Source organism: Crotalus tigris, unplaced genomic scaffold, assembly GCF_016545835.1.
Source record: "Crotalus tigris isolate CLP2741 ecotype Arizona unplaced genomic scaffold, ASM1654583v1 scf7180000024391.5723578, whole genome shotgun sequence".
In the NCBI taxonomy this organism is placed as follows: Eukaryota; Metazoa; Chordata; class Lepidosauria; order Squamata; family Viperidae; genus Crotalus; species Crotalus tigris.
Window position 1 is genome coordinate 1592819 of NW_024100561.1, and position 14243 is coordinate 1607061.

At 43.9% G+C, this 14243-nt stretch overlaps 1 protein-coding gene across 6 annotated transcripts in view; it reads left to right on the forward strand.

Moving 5' to 3' along the window:
* Positions 1-2883: 2883 nt before the first annotated feature.
* Positions 2884-14243, forward strand: part of CTNNAL1 (catenin alpha like 1) — a 71672-nt gene continuing 60312 nt past the window's right edge. For 2 of the 6 annotated variants that reach the window (XM_039329237.1, XM_039329239.1), the window contains exon 1: positions 3105-3431. In XM_039329237.1, the coding sequence (XP_039185171.1) occupies positions 3285-3431 (147 nt within the window). In that variant the 5' untranslated portion in view covers positions 3105-3284. Of the gene's footprint in view, positions 3008-3103; positions 3432-3473; positions 5496-14243 lie in introns of those variants that run through there. The other 4 variants (XM_039329243.1, XM_039329240.1, XM_039329241.1 and 1 more) reach the window with 4 other exon arrangements.

A 14243-nucleotide genomic window follows, 5' to 3' on the forward strand; every position in this document is an offset into this window, starting at 1 on the left:
AAGTTAAAGTCCAAGAAACCGAAGTTCTACATACCCAAAGCCACTGAGTCTTACCAGGGTTCAGACAAAATCTGTTGCCCCACATCCAGACCCCCAAAGTCTCCAAGTACTGTGAGAGGGTAGACACAATAATGCTAACTGGGAAACTTTTATTGACTTGTTGATTTATTTGAAACAGAAAAAAATGAAATTTTGATGTTATACCTTTAGAAACATGAAACAACTTTTTAAATATCAGTATATATAAATTACTTTTATAACATTTATAAATCATAATATAATAACATTATAGTAAAGTTTTTAAACAAAGTTTTGATGATTAAAAATAAATTATAGAAAAAATGCAAGCAACGCCGTAACGTTAAAGTAAGAAGTTAATATGCATTTATACTTATAACTGCTATAAGAGGAAATCAAGTCATTTTTTATGTTTTTTCTTCTTTTCATTTTTTCTGCAGTTTCAGCTTTTTCATATTGCCTCTTTTCTGTTCATTCTCGAAAATTAGTTCTTGTTAGATTTTATCTTAAAATTTTAATAAAATTACATAAAATATGTGATGACTAGCAGCTGAATGAGTAATTGGATTTCAACGAACAACATTGTAGAAAAGGATATTAATGTATTACGTATACTGCCTAATTATGTATGGTTCCTTCAGCCTTGCAATGGGATTGTAATGATAGCAACATCAAGTATCAACAGCAAATCTCACCTTTCTCTGATGCATTCACAACCTCTCCAAGTATTATAATAGCTGCTCTTTAAAAAAAAAAAAATCTGACAGCAGATAAAAGTAACTAGGTAACTCCTGGTAATTAGGTAAACACAGATATGTACTTTCCTTGGCAGCAGTATAGAAGTGGTTTGTCACTGCCTGCTTCTGGAATATTTCCGTTTTACTTCCAGTCTAATCCTCAGGCTAGAGATTTCCTGACGTTTCAAATCCAAGTATTAACTAGATCTGACTCTATTTAGCTTTTGAGAGTCACCCAGCTCAACCAGTTGCCGCCATGTTCTGTGACAAATGCTACTTAATTTCAGCCCCTTCCAGTGGTGTTCTGAGCAACAGGGCGTCAAGATAAGAGGGCTTAACAATAGCGACATTTACATTATGAAGATCTCCCTGTACTTCACAAGTGCCTGAGGCTTAAACCTTTTTATTTTATAGCAGGTTTTAGGAATAACAAGTACGCATTTGCATTAGTTAATATTTCTTTTTTAAAAAGATTTTTTTTGTTTTAAATCTTTTTTTGCTCTTCTAGTTAAAAAACATATGAATCATTCTTTACAACAGTTTTATGAAATAATTTACCACATGAATAATGAGGCCCAATAAAACTTGAATGATCAGTAGAATTGCATTAAAACACTTATTTCAGGTAAAACTATCCATTAACTGAATCCTAAAGCCACAATCCTATGTACGTTTACTTGTGAGAAAGACCTACTGAATACAATTAATCTTATTTCCAAACATTCATAGAATTTGGCTTTATGATTACAGCCCTGTACATCTTTACACTGAAATAATATGAGATTCAGTATGCTGATGTTATCGGGCTGTATATCTCTATCACAGGTCAAGCAAGTGATGGTGTCAAGGTCTGGTCTCAGCACCTGTTGTGTCCAGGATAAGGAAAGATAAGCTTAAATTCAGCACTGAGAAGACTGGTAACCTAGTTTTGAATCTGTCATTTCTGAAAAGGCTGCACTTTCCCAGATAGAACTAGTGCACAGTTTGGGGGTTCCTTGAATTCACAGCTCCTATAGGAAGATGTGCATGAGATGATCTTTGCTCAGATTTGCTACACTAATTGCACCCTTTCGTGGATTAGGAATGCCCTTTTCACATTCATTTATGCTACAGTTACTTTGCATGTGAACTACTGCAGTGGGCTTTACACAGGGCTGCCCTTGAAGATGATACAGCTGGTCCAGAACAAAGAGTTGCAAGCAGTTATGGGCTTGCCTCAGCTTGCCTACCTATCACATTTCCACTGCAATTCAAGATGCTAATTGTTACTCCAAAGCACTTCATGGCATACTTCTCTGAGGGGTGGCGTTTTCCCAATGCATTTACTCAACCCCATCTAACGGGACCTTAATGCTTTCTCTGTCCTGTCATCCAGGCCTGGAATAGTATCCCCCTGAGCCTTAAGAGTCTTTCTTTGTTCCTGAGCTCTGGTTAAGGTTGGGGGGGGGGGGGTCTGGGTTCCCCTGAGTAGGATGTTTAGCATATTGATGCACGTCTGTTTTTTCTGACTTATTTTTAAAATTGATTTCCTGTTATTTTTAAAAAATCTATATGCTGCCAAGATCACTGAGAGTTGGGCAGCCTTATATGTGGAGATTTTATACCTACGGGATGTACCAAAACCAGTTGACCCGTATGCCAAGCCGATAGGCCAATTACAGTGTTATATTTTTTTTCAGAGATAATTACTGTACTTAAGAAATGTTCAAAGGTCATAAGTCAAAATAATGTGTTTGAGTGAAAGTGGTAACCGATTCACACATTTAACATAATTTATCTAATAGTCTATGGGGGCTGACTTTTCGTACACCTTGTCTACGTATGTATAATTCTTTTTGTCTTCGTGTAGCAATTCAGTCAATAAATAAACAAACTGCACGGTAAGCTGCCATCGTCGACTCACCTAGTATAACCAAATGGAGAGGAACGTGTCCGAAGGAAATATTTTTGTCCGTGGTTTACGCGCGCGAGGACGCGTGTTCTGTAAGAAAGATCCGCGACATCTCGGGAATTCACGGTATTTTGAGTTCGCGCAATACACTTTTATCAGATCAGTTGCAAACTTAACCGGCTGCATTGGCCAATATATGTTAAACTCGATCAAGTTTCATCTTAGCTTACCGTAGTTATTTTGGATTGGATGGTTTCTGTAATGCTGCCACTCTAAAGCTGATGGCTTATTTAAGGATTTGGGATACTGAAGAGCCTGCAGGTGATGGAAATAAAAACCAACAGACGGGAGGAGGCTGAAGGTTGGTAACAGTTGCAGCCCTGTGTAATTTTCCCGCCTGAGGGATCGGCGAGATCACACCAATCCGCCCAGGCAGACCCATGTCCCGTTTGCAGCTGGAGGGAAGGGCGAGGGCAGAAGGCGGGAAGACTAAGGAGGAGGTGGAGACCAGGCGGAGCCCAGTCAAGCAAGCGAGCTTTGGCTTCGCCTCCCACCTCCTCCTCCTCCTCCTTCTCTCCCCGGCGGGTCCCGTGCGGGCGGGAGAGTCGGGAAAGAGCGAGCTGTGTAGCGCCGGAGCAATGGCCGCGTTTCCCGGTGGTAGCGGCAGCTGCGGACTCGCGTGGCCGCGCTCGCCGCCCGCTTCGGCTCTGGGTTGGGAACCGATGCTGGGGCTCCAGATCCGCTCGCGCTCGGTGGAGCAGACGCTGGTACCGCTCGTGGCGCAGGTAACGAGCAAGTAAAGCCGAGCGGGCGGCTTGGCTCCCGCGCGGCTACTATCTCAGTCCCGATCGGTCGTTTCCGTCCTTCACTCTCCGGCAGGCGCCTTAGGTTACCCGCGCGCCGTCGGTACCCCTTCCTTAAGTCCTGATTTTCATTTCGAGTGCATGCTATCCAGAGTCACTCCGGATAGGGGCCCTTAACAGACGGCTTCCCAAGGAAAGTATCTTTGCTTTACATTTTCGGTGGCTGTGCCCCACTCGCCCTCCGGGGATGTCGTTAAAAAGCTCCCGGAGTTGGGGACTGATGCGGGGGGGGGGGGGGGTCTTTCAAAAGCATTGTAAAGTAGCCTGGAGCAAGAATCCCTCTCCAGCCGTACCCCCACGCCCCCCCCCATTTGCGCGCGCGCGCTTTCGCTCCCTCCGGAAAGAACTTGGAAGCGTCGCCCGGAATTCGGAACGCGGGTTTGGCTTGAGTCCAACTTGGTGAAACCAAAACCCACTTAAAAGAACTGCAAACGGGGGTTTACGAGTCTTGTCCAGCGAGAGAACATCTTGGAATTTCAGCCTGGCCTTTGTGCTTTGTTTTGTCTTTCTCTCGGGCCCAGAAGTCGGGCATAACTTTTTTTTTTTTTTTTAATGCTCACCCTCACGAGCTGTAATCCTTGAAAGAATTTTGACTGCCTTCCGGAGGATTAGCAGCGCATCCCGTGTAGCCTTCGCTCGCAATCTTTGTAGGGCGAGGGAGGAAGGATATATTATATTGCATGAAAGTTAACCTTAAACGAGGACGATGTACGCCTCGTAATCTTATAAGGCAGCACTTCTCCAGTCTCTGAAAATCCTGCAAATTCAATAAGAGTAGTTCATCTGCAGCTCTCAAAACAGTTATTCTTCTAGTCGCCCCATAAAATAAAGACTTTCTGGGAAAATGTACTGAAAATACGATTGAGTATCTCCCATTGGTAAATCTGTGCCTTTGGAACCAGTAAAATTTATTTTCCAGTAAATGTATATAAGATTGGACTATGTGAGCACACACAAATCATGGCTTGCCCTTATGCAAGAGAACTAGTTGAAGTAGCATCTTAGTTATCTGCAGTTCTCATTCATTTCACAGGGAGCATTTTGATCATCTTGGTTTAGCCTGTCAGTGCTTTGTCAAAAGCCAGGGGAAAAGTCAGTCTGCTTCTGGATTAATCCCTGTTCAGGCAGTACATTTCAGCAGGAAACTAAGAAGGTTGCTGAATTGCAGCATTAATTTTATTGAATGTTCAGGCTGTGGGTGTAGACAGAATTTCAGATGTTTCAGTTGGAAGCCAGAATGAGTGGAAACTGGAAGAAAAACCAGTGAAATGGATTTGGATTTTACAGGCCTCCTTGGTGAAGTGTTCTTTTTAAAATTCTATGCAAACAAATGATTATGTTGGATGATAAACTACTGTGGCTTTTTCCTGTATCAATTTATTTACATAATGCATATGATATATAATGATTATATATTCTTCTGGCTTTATGGTCTGTAGTTTATGAGATTAATGAGGTAAAGTGATTTGGAACAGAAGTTGCTTTGCTGCTTCCAAACTTAATGATGGTTAGAACAATTTAAATATTTTTAAAAATAGTTTAACAAGTTCATAGAAGATGCTGTTCCATTTTTTAAAGATTATCTTTCTTCATTTCCCTGTGGCTATTCAAAAGTTTCTTTACTGTACTTAATGCATACTCTTTTCCATTGGGCAACTTAGAAAGCAGCTGTTTACTTGCCTAGTTGTATCAGACTCAGTAAAAATATTGTAATAGCTTATATTAGTGGTGGTGAACCTATGGCACATGTGCCAGAGGCAGCACTCGGAGCCCTCTCTGTGGACACGCACGCCGTCACCCCAGCCCTGCAGCCCCCCTGGAGGAGAATCACCCCTGGCAACAGCCCGCACAAAGGAGCACAGCCAAGCACATGGCAGCAGGGACAAGATGCCACCCTTGCGCCCCGTCACATAGATGATACTGCAAGGCGCGGGCAGAGGGCATGGCCTCCATGACGCTGCTGGGCCGCCTGGGTGATCTGCTATGGTAGGCTGTGGAGATGGTGGGTGGTCCTGCGGGCGGGTGGGGTGGGGGCGTAGCAGGGGCAGGGCGGGGGGACGGAGTGGGCAGGGCGGTTTTTGGGCACTAGGTCTCTAAAAGATTCACCATCACTGGCTTATATCATTCAGTGTATTCTAAAGTATGAAATATTTGGAAGTGAATTTCAGTGAGTTAAATGGGACAAGTGAACATGTTTTGCATTAAGATTTTGGAGGCCTCTGTAAGATGAGACACAACGTTCAATAGTTTAGCGACTGGCTTTGAAAAAATAGGAAATCAAGAAATATTGGAAACAGGAACTGAAGTAATAGTTTAAAAGCTAACATTTAGAAGTATTTACAAATACTCCATTTATTCTGGTTTGACTACAGTACTATGCTAAATACAAGAAGATGCATTAATGATAATTTTAGATTACAATTAATAAGCCATTCTGTGTATATCTGAATAAGCAAGTAATATACCTTTAGCTTTTCCAGGAATTCAAGTTGAATTTAAATTAACTTGTTTAGATAAAATAGAAATATATGGATGCACAAAAGGCCTAACATCATCATGAGACAAGTATAACTTTGGCTCTAAATTGCACAGAATAAATTTAGCTTTTGAAATTGTAGAATACTAGATTACAAGAGCAAGAATAGCTAATACAGACTGTTTGACCAGAGTTTAAATTTATATTCAACTGAATTACTCCTCTCACTGGTCCAAACCTTTGCTATTCTTGTTATCATGCAACTGGTAAAATAGAGGTGATTCTTCCTGCTTTTGAACCTTCTTTATTGGGTTTTGATGAAGATAATGTAAAGGGAAACTCTGTATGAACTCCCACAGTGAAAATTGAATGTGCTATGATAAAATTAAAAAAATAAAAATATTGCCAGAGAAATTTGGCTATGTTATAGTCTCTAAAGTCATTAAAAAGAGGCTAATTCTTTCTGTTCATGGGTCGCAGATAGAAAAATGGTGAGAGAAATGATGCCTAGTAGGTAAAGTATGCACAGCCCAACCAGGGCAAAAAGATTGGGTGGTTTGGATAATAGCAAAATACCAGGTGAGTAAGACTGTTTAGTGTTTGCTGGGGAATAGATATTTATACTAAGGCAGAGAATTCGATCATTTATTCCAGTACTATCTTTCATGATTGATACTCAAATTGATTGATAATTGATTGACAACAATTATCTGATGACATTAGGCTGCATTCCTATAGCCAGAATGAAACAATGTTTCCCCTTTAATTCCACTGATCTCCTTTAGTATATTCAATAGCCGTTCTAATATTACTGCATTTACTGCTAAAGCCAGTGCATGTCTTAATGACCTGTTGACTGAATTATCACAGCAGTCTTCCTGCCACTTTTATCTGATGTTTGATCTTTTTAAAATTATTACTGTTGTCAGATCATTTCCTCTTCTGCTGCAGTATATTATAACTGTTTCTTGTCTTGACTGCTTGCTGGCCATTCATCATCTTCAGCTCACATATGCTTCAAGATATGTGTGTATATATACACACACACACACAGATGCACATGGTAGCTAATTTGTTTTTATTGAGCCTGATTAAAAGTGGTTGCGCAAATGGGAGCTGGAATATTTGGAAAGAACTTACTATTCTGTCAAGGTAAAGTTTCTGCTGTCCTAGTCTGTATTTTATCATTAAAAAATTGCCTTGATGTTTATGGTGAAACAATAGTAGTCAATTCTGAGTATTTTCTTTTATATAGCTTTTGAGGACTACCATATAAGTTAGGGATTTATTTTTATTGTAAATAAAATAAAAATTAAAAACTTTTTTTTGTGAGATTGCCAGTTCTCAAGGGAAGTGAACCTATCTGTGGGCACAGATGCTGTTGCCCTAGCCCCGCCTCCCCCCACAGCCCCTTTCTCACCAGCAACCCCCCCCCCAGGAGGAGAGTCACTCCTGGGCAGCCAAGGACATGGCAGCCAGGCAGCAGGGACAAGACTCTGACCTCACACCCTGTCGCGTGCAGATGATGTTGCAGGGTGCAGGCAAAGGGCGTGGCTGCTATGGCGCTGCATGGCCGCCTGGACAATCTGCGGCGGGCCATGGAGGCGGTGGGTGGCCCTGCGGGCGGGGCAGGAGTGGAGCAGGCAGGGCGGGAGGCGGAGCGGGGCGGGTTTTGGGCACTCGATCTATAAATGGTTCGCCATCACTAAGGTAGTGTGTCAACTGAAAGACAAAGCTGGACTTAAATATCTATTTTATTTTATAAATTCCATAAAATGACTTGCAGTACTTTCAAAACCACCACCTGTCTCCAGAATGGGAACAGTTGCAATAGAGGAACTAAATGGATAGCTTGGAAATGTTTCCTTTTACAAAAGATGAGACATGCTTAAATTATTACAATACTGTGACCTGAGCCTCAGCTGTATGTAGTGAAGAATTAGAAATTGTAACAGCAATAATTCAGTAAAATAAAAATAGAATTGAAAATTAATTAAATGTTGGCAGCATGTTGCTGGTGGTGATGGTTGCATGGTGAATGGCTGATGAGTGGACAAACTGTTGTGGCAAGAGAATACTTAATGTTTGAGGGAAGCTCGTTGTAAGGAAGCTGGTGATACAGATCAGATGGGTCAGTGATATAAAGAAGATAGCAGCAGATTTCCTGTGTTTTTCTGATTTTTTTAAAAGAACATATGGAGTTAGTTTGTATATGTCCCACTAAAAAGAGAGGGGAGAAAAAGATGTGGAGCTATAATAATGGAGTTCAGGAGTGGCATTCTGCCTACAGATTTTTCCATTCCTGCTGCAGAATTGCAGGCAGATGCTCAGGAAGGAAGAGTGTTTTGTTTTTCATGATATATGTCTATTAAGACCTTGAGTTTTCAATGCCATCATGGTGTTCATGAACTATTAAATTAATTTTCAGGCAAGAAAAACATTGAAATGATTTCAGATTTATTTACAAATGCATACTCTTACACCTTCTAACACAGAAATAAGCATCAAGTCTATGGCTTGTCTGTTGAATATACATTCAAACCAATATCTCATTAATAGTTTTTTCAAATAAATTTATATCAGTTGGAATATTGTACATGACTGCACACTGGAATATTGTAATTGGAAGGTTGCACATGATTCATTATAAATAACCACCCAGAGGGGCAATTTTTATACAATGAATACTGGTTGAGGCAAGATTACATCTGAAAGGATATTATCATAACTGCAAGAGTTAAAGTACAAAACAGGCTATTCTTTTGACTCAACATCAAGATAGATAACTCTACATCAAGATATAAAACAAGTTGAAGTAGTACAAGCCTGTGCAGATACAGTAAAGATACCTTTTATTTCTTCCAAGTGTGATACTTTTCAATGGGCAATTTCTTGCATTTCTATAATCTGAACCACTGAGTTGAGATATCTTTACTTGGGAAAAAATAAAAGAACTTACTTTGTAGTGGTATTTATCTATGAATATGAATCAGCCCTAAATGACTATAATTGTTGTGTTACAACAGTGGTTCTCAACCTGTGGGCGGGACCCCATTTGGGGTCGAATGACCATTTCACGGGGGTCGCCAAACAACGCAGTCCACCATTTTTTCCCCCTTTTCCTTAGCTGTGCTACTCCCTTTTATTCTATTGGCTTTTGAAAGCCAATAGAATAGACTCTCTTGAATAGAGTCTAATTCTATTGGCTTTCAAAAGCCAATAGGAATTGTCCAGGCTGTCTCTGCCCTGCTGAGCCTGCCAAAAGTCCCATTCTGCAAACGGTGCTGCACCAGTTGAGTAGTCCTCGACTTATAACCAGTTGAGTAGTCCTCGACTTACGACCAATTGGGGGTCGCGGCATTAAAAAGGTTGAAAACCACTGTGTTACAAAGTATTGAAAATAGATAGCCTGTAAAATTAACTGGAAGATTGTTATAAAGTGTGGGATGTATTGTGAGAGGAAAGAGAGAGGGGAGGGGATTTTGAAGTGGGATGCCAGGAGAGAAAATAATGTATGTTTTCCCCAAATAGCAATCTTTTCTCAATCTGAAATATAAACTGCTTTTGAAACTGGAGAGAGAAATGTGGAGTTAAAAAAGGATGTTCTGAAATCTCAAAAAATTGACATGGGGATGTAATTAGTGTGGACCAGTCTTTTGGACCTTTTAAATTCAAGCTGCAGTCCTACCTGTACCTCTCCTGGGAGCAAGTCACATTGAATTTTAGTTGACATGCAGAAAATTGAACTGTCAGTCACATAAGGTGAATTTAGTTACCTGTAAAAAAACAGTTTAGTTACTTTGCCTGTAGAGAACAAGTGGTGCATAACAAGTGGACCAAAATCAACAATTTACTACAATATTTGGCATTTTTGTGTCTGTGTTCTTAGAAGTGCAATGACTCATGCCCTCATCACCACAAGATTAGATTGCTGTAGTGCTCTTTCCATGGGGCTCTCTTTAAACACCATCCAGAACTGCAGTTGGAGCAGGGTAGCAGCCTCTATATGAGGAGGAGATGGATCCATCACAGCTATATTCTCCAGCACTGGAGATGGATAATCCACTCAATGGGTTGAGACTATATTCCTGCCCAATCAGATCAGTCAGCCAAAGTTGCCACGCCTGTCCTGGACCACGAGATCCCAGTCTTGACTGATCTAGCCCAGAGAACAGACGCACAACTTTGGCTCCTAGGCAGGTATAGTTTCTTTCCATTGGTGGATTATCTGCTAGTAGCTGAAATGACTTAGGTTAGGATTAATTGGAGATAATTTAATTTGATTGATTATTCTAAAATATTAAAAAAAAATTCTTTTACTAAATTGTAGGATTCGGAATTCAGATTCCCCAGAGGGAAAACCACCCTCACTTAAAAGGGGGTGAATTCCCTAACTCCCCTCCCTCACCTAACCCCCAACCCTCCACCCCCCCCACATCGGATAGCCGGAACAGCCAGCAGCGGCCTTAAACGAACGGGGAATCCCTCGGAAACTCCGCACGAAGAAGGCAAGCGATTAGCGAGGGGAGCGGAGGGCAAAGGGAACGCATGCCGGGAGGGAGATTGATTCCGGGAATCATCCAGGTGGCGCGAAACAGCTGGCGAGCGAAGGCGCTATTTATTTCACTCACCAGGCTTCTCGGGGACATTTAAATGAGCCGCCATTAACTGGGCAGCTCGGCGCACGCGCGGCTCTTTCTTATAGCCACATGTGGCACAGGCAAGAAGGGAGACTTCTGCGCATGCTCGGTAGCCATTTTAACACATGCGCAGTAGTCTCCTGCCTTTTTAGCACATGCGCAGTAGCCTCCTGGCCTTTTTAGCACATGCGCAGTAGTCTCCTGGCAATGGCGGCCATATTTTCACGTAAAACAAAGGGGACTCAATGCCCCCAGAAAGGCCTTGGTCCAGCCGCTGGATAAATTAAAGGCAAACAGTACTAGGGTACTAGAACACCTACTATTCATTTAGAGCCATTCAAATCAGACACATAGCTGCTGGTTCCAGGACTTGGTGTCTTCAATCTAAAGTAAATAAGAACCTTTCATAACTAACTGTGTTTAGTTGCCTTTGGCTCCTTTCGGACTTCGGGTCCCCCATTAGTGGCCCGTACGCTTCTGGATTTAGTGGTGGGTTCCAGGCATACCCAGTCGTGTGCCTGTCCTTACCCACCACAGTCAAGCCGGATTCCAGGCATTCCCACTAGCGTGCCTGTCCTTATCCGTGCACAGTGACTAATTCTGACCATTTGCAGAGTCTGTTCCTGAGTTCCATGCGCCCCCTGTAGTGCGTCTGTCCTTACTCAGAGTTGGAACTTTCCTACTACCTGGGTCCCCCTATCGTGACCCTGCGCTAGTGGAGAATGGAGGAAGCAATCATTCCCTCTACTGGAGCCTTGCCTTCAACCTCTGGAGCACCCGCTTCAGAGGATTCGGAATCCTCGGCAGCCCCTAGAAAGGCTGCAAGGAAGTCATCAAAAAAGGCTGACAAACAGGCAATTAGAAGGCACCAAGCCCTAGAAAAAGAATTCAACAGAGCCCAGAAAACGGCCAGAATTGAAAATAGGCAGAGCGGGGGGATAGTTCCTGAACTACTGCTGGGACTCTCTTCATCCCCACGGGGCGTTTGGTCTATAGGGAACTCATCCCAGTCCCAAACAGAGGGCGGGATAGGCGAACTCCCATCGCTCTCCCGATCCCCCTCTCCACGGAGGATACAAGAAACTGCGGTGACCACGCTAACCACAGCACCAGCAGGGTCGCAGGCAATGGTTACTCCTCCTGCACTGACGGGGGATCTACTAGCTACCCTAATAGCGCAGGCAGTAGACTGGGCATTTGAGGCTAGGGCTCAGACCTCCAAGGCCAAGCCTCTAGGGCTTAGAGCGAGGCATCGGGAGGAAACGGAGGACCATCAGGACCTCTCTTCTCTCTCAGACTCGTCGGTCTCCGAGGAACCTTACCTGGATCAGCCAGGTACGTCACAGGAGATCCAAATGTCCGAGGAGGAGGACAATTCACCTCAGGTGCCGTCCTTCAACGGCCTTTTTAACCCTTCTCTTTTTGTCACCATTCTGCGCAAGGCTGAGGCCACAGCCCATCTTGGGCATGGAACAACAGTGGAACCTATCACAGTCGACACGGAGGCTGAGCCAACGTTCGCCGAAAAGGTAACCACTCAACACTGGATACCATGCCCGACCATGTTCCTAAACACAATAAGGAAACAGTGGTCAGCACCAACCTCCCTACCGCTTCCCAGCAATGCGGAGAGGAAGCTATTTAACATAGCAAAGGAGCTGGAGGGAACCTTGGAGGTACCGGTGGTGGATGAACCCATGGGACCCCTGATATCGGACAGGCCATATCAGGAGACTTTGCAGAGACTCTTAAAGCCGAGGACCGAAAGGGTGAGTCCAACTACAGGAGAACACACCAGGCAATAGCATGGGCTACCAGGGCGACTACTTCCGCATCCTTTTTCACCAGAGCCACACTCTGTTGGCTCCAAGAATTACAAGGCCGGGTTCCCATGGAGGACATACGTACCCACCAGGAACTCAGCAAAATGTAGCGGCCACGGAATATGCGTCGGACGCGACACTCTTAGCGACCAAGTTTTCAGCCAAGGCAACGGTGTCAAACATCGCGAGCAGGCGCTTCCTCTGGCTGAAGAACTGGCAGGCTGATACCAAATCCAAGTGGAAATTGGCTCCGGCTCCGTACCAAGGGGCAAAGCTGTAATTAGGGTCATACAGGCTTCTAGGCGTCCTTCCACGAACCGTATCTACGAGGCCACGTGGAGAAGTTTCCAGTCATGGTGCTCTAAGCAGGAATTACCACTCAAGGGGATCACAGTTCCCAAGATCCTGGAATTCCTACTAGACGGCTTAGAGAGGGGTCTTTCGCCAAACACGCTACGCAGGCAGATCACCGCTCTCTCAACAATACTTTCGGCCAGGCCCGGTGAAACCGTGGGTAAGCATCCCTTAATACGATCCTTTCTCAAGGGGGCTGCGAATATTAGACCTCCAACCGTGCACAGATACCCATCGTGGGAACTGCCACGAGTACTACAAGCTCTTACCAGAGCACCTTTCGAACCACTCAAAACATGTGACATTCGCTACCTGACCCATAAGGTAGCATTCTTAGTAGCTATCACGTCAGCTCAACGTATATCCGAGTTAGCTTCTCTCTTAACGAGGAAGGACCTGTGTCACTTTCACAGGGACAGGGTAGTCTTAAGAATAGATCCTTCCTTCATTCCAAAGGTCAACTCCCTTTTTCACAGAGCACAGGAGATAGTCCTACCAGACTTCTGTCCAAACCCAACTCATGCCCTAGAGCAACAATGGCACACCTTGGACGTACGCAGAGCACTAAGATATTACATTTCACATACAGCGGAATTCCGACACTCAGAAGCGCTTTTCATATCCTCCCACCCTTCCACTAGGGGCCGGAAGGTCTCGTCCTCTACCATTGGAAGGTGGATTAGGGCATGCATCACTGGGGCATACCAGGCGGAGGCCTTGCCGGTCCCCAGGCATATCACGGCCCACTCCACAAGGAGCGCTGCCACCTCAGCAGCATGGGCCATGCAGGCTTCTATTGAAGAGGTTTGCAGGGCGGCCACTTGGGCTTCGCCCTCTCCATTCATTCGCCACTACAAAATTGACAGGTACTCCTCTGCAGAGGCCTCCTTCGGTAGGAGGGTTCTCCAGCAGGTTCTAGACCAAAGTTACACACGGGACCAGTCTATTCCCCAACCCAAGGGACAATAGGCTTTGGTATGTCCCATTGAGTGGATTATCCATCTCCAATGCTGGAGAAGGGGCGTTGACTTACCTGAACGCCTTTTCTCAGCACGGAGATGGATAATCCACACCCACCCTTCTAGACAGGGTAATAGGGAATATTTAGCTTGAGCCAAAACGTCTGACTGTCAGTCAGTGGCTGCGCTCGTGTCAAGACTGGGATCTCGTGGTCCAGGACAGGCGTGGCAACTTTGGCTGACTGATCTGATTGGGCAGGAATACAGTCTCAATCCATTGAGTGGATTATCCATCTCTGTGCTGAAAAAAAGCGTTCAGGTAAGTCAACACCCCTTCTAGTCTCTAGTAGGCAATTGTGCTGACTTCCAGTAGGTGATTCAAAGTCCCAGTTTTAACATTTAAAGCTCTGTTTGGCTTGGTTCTCAGTCATCCTCAGAACTGCTGCTTTCCTTTAGTGCCAGCTTACCTTGCATGCTCATTG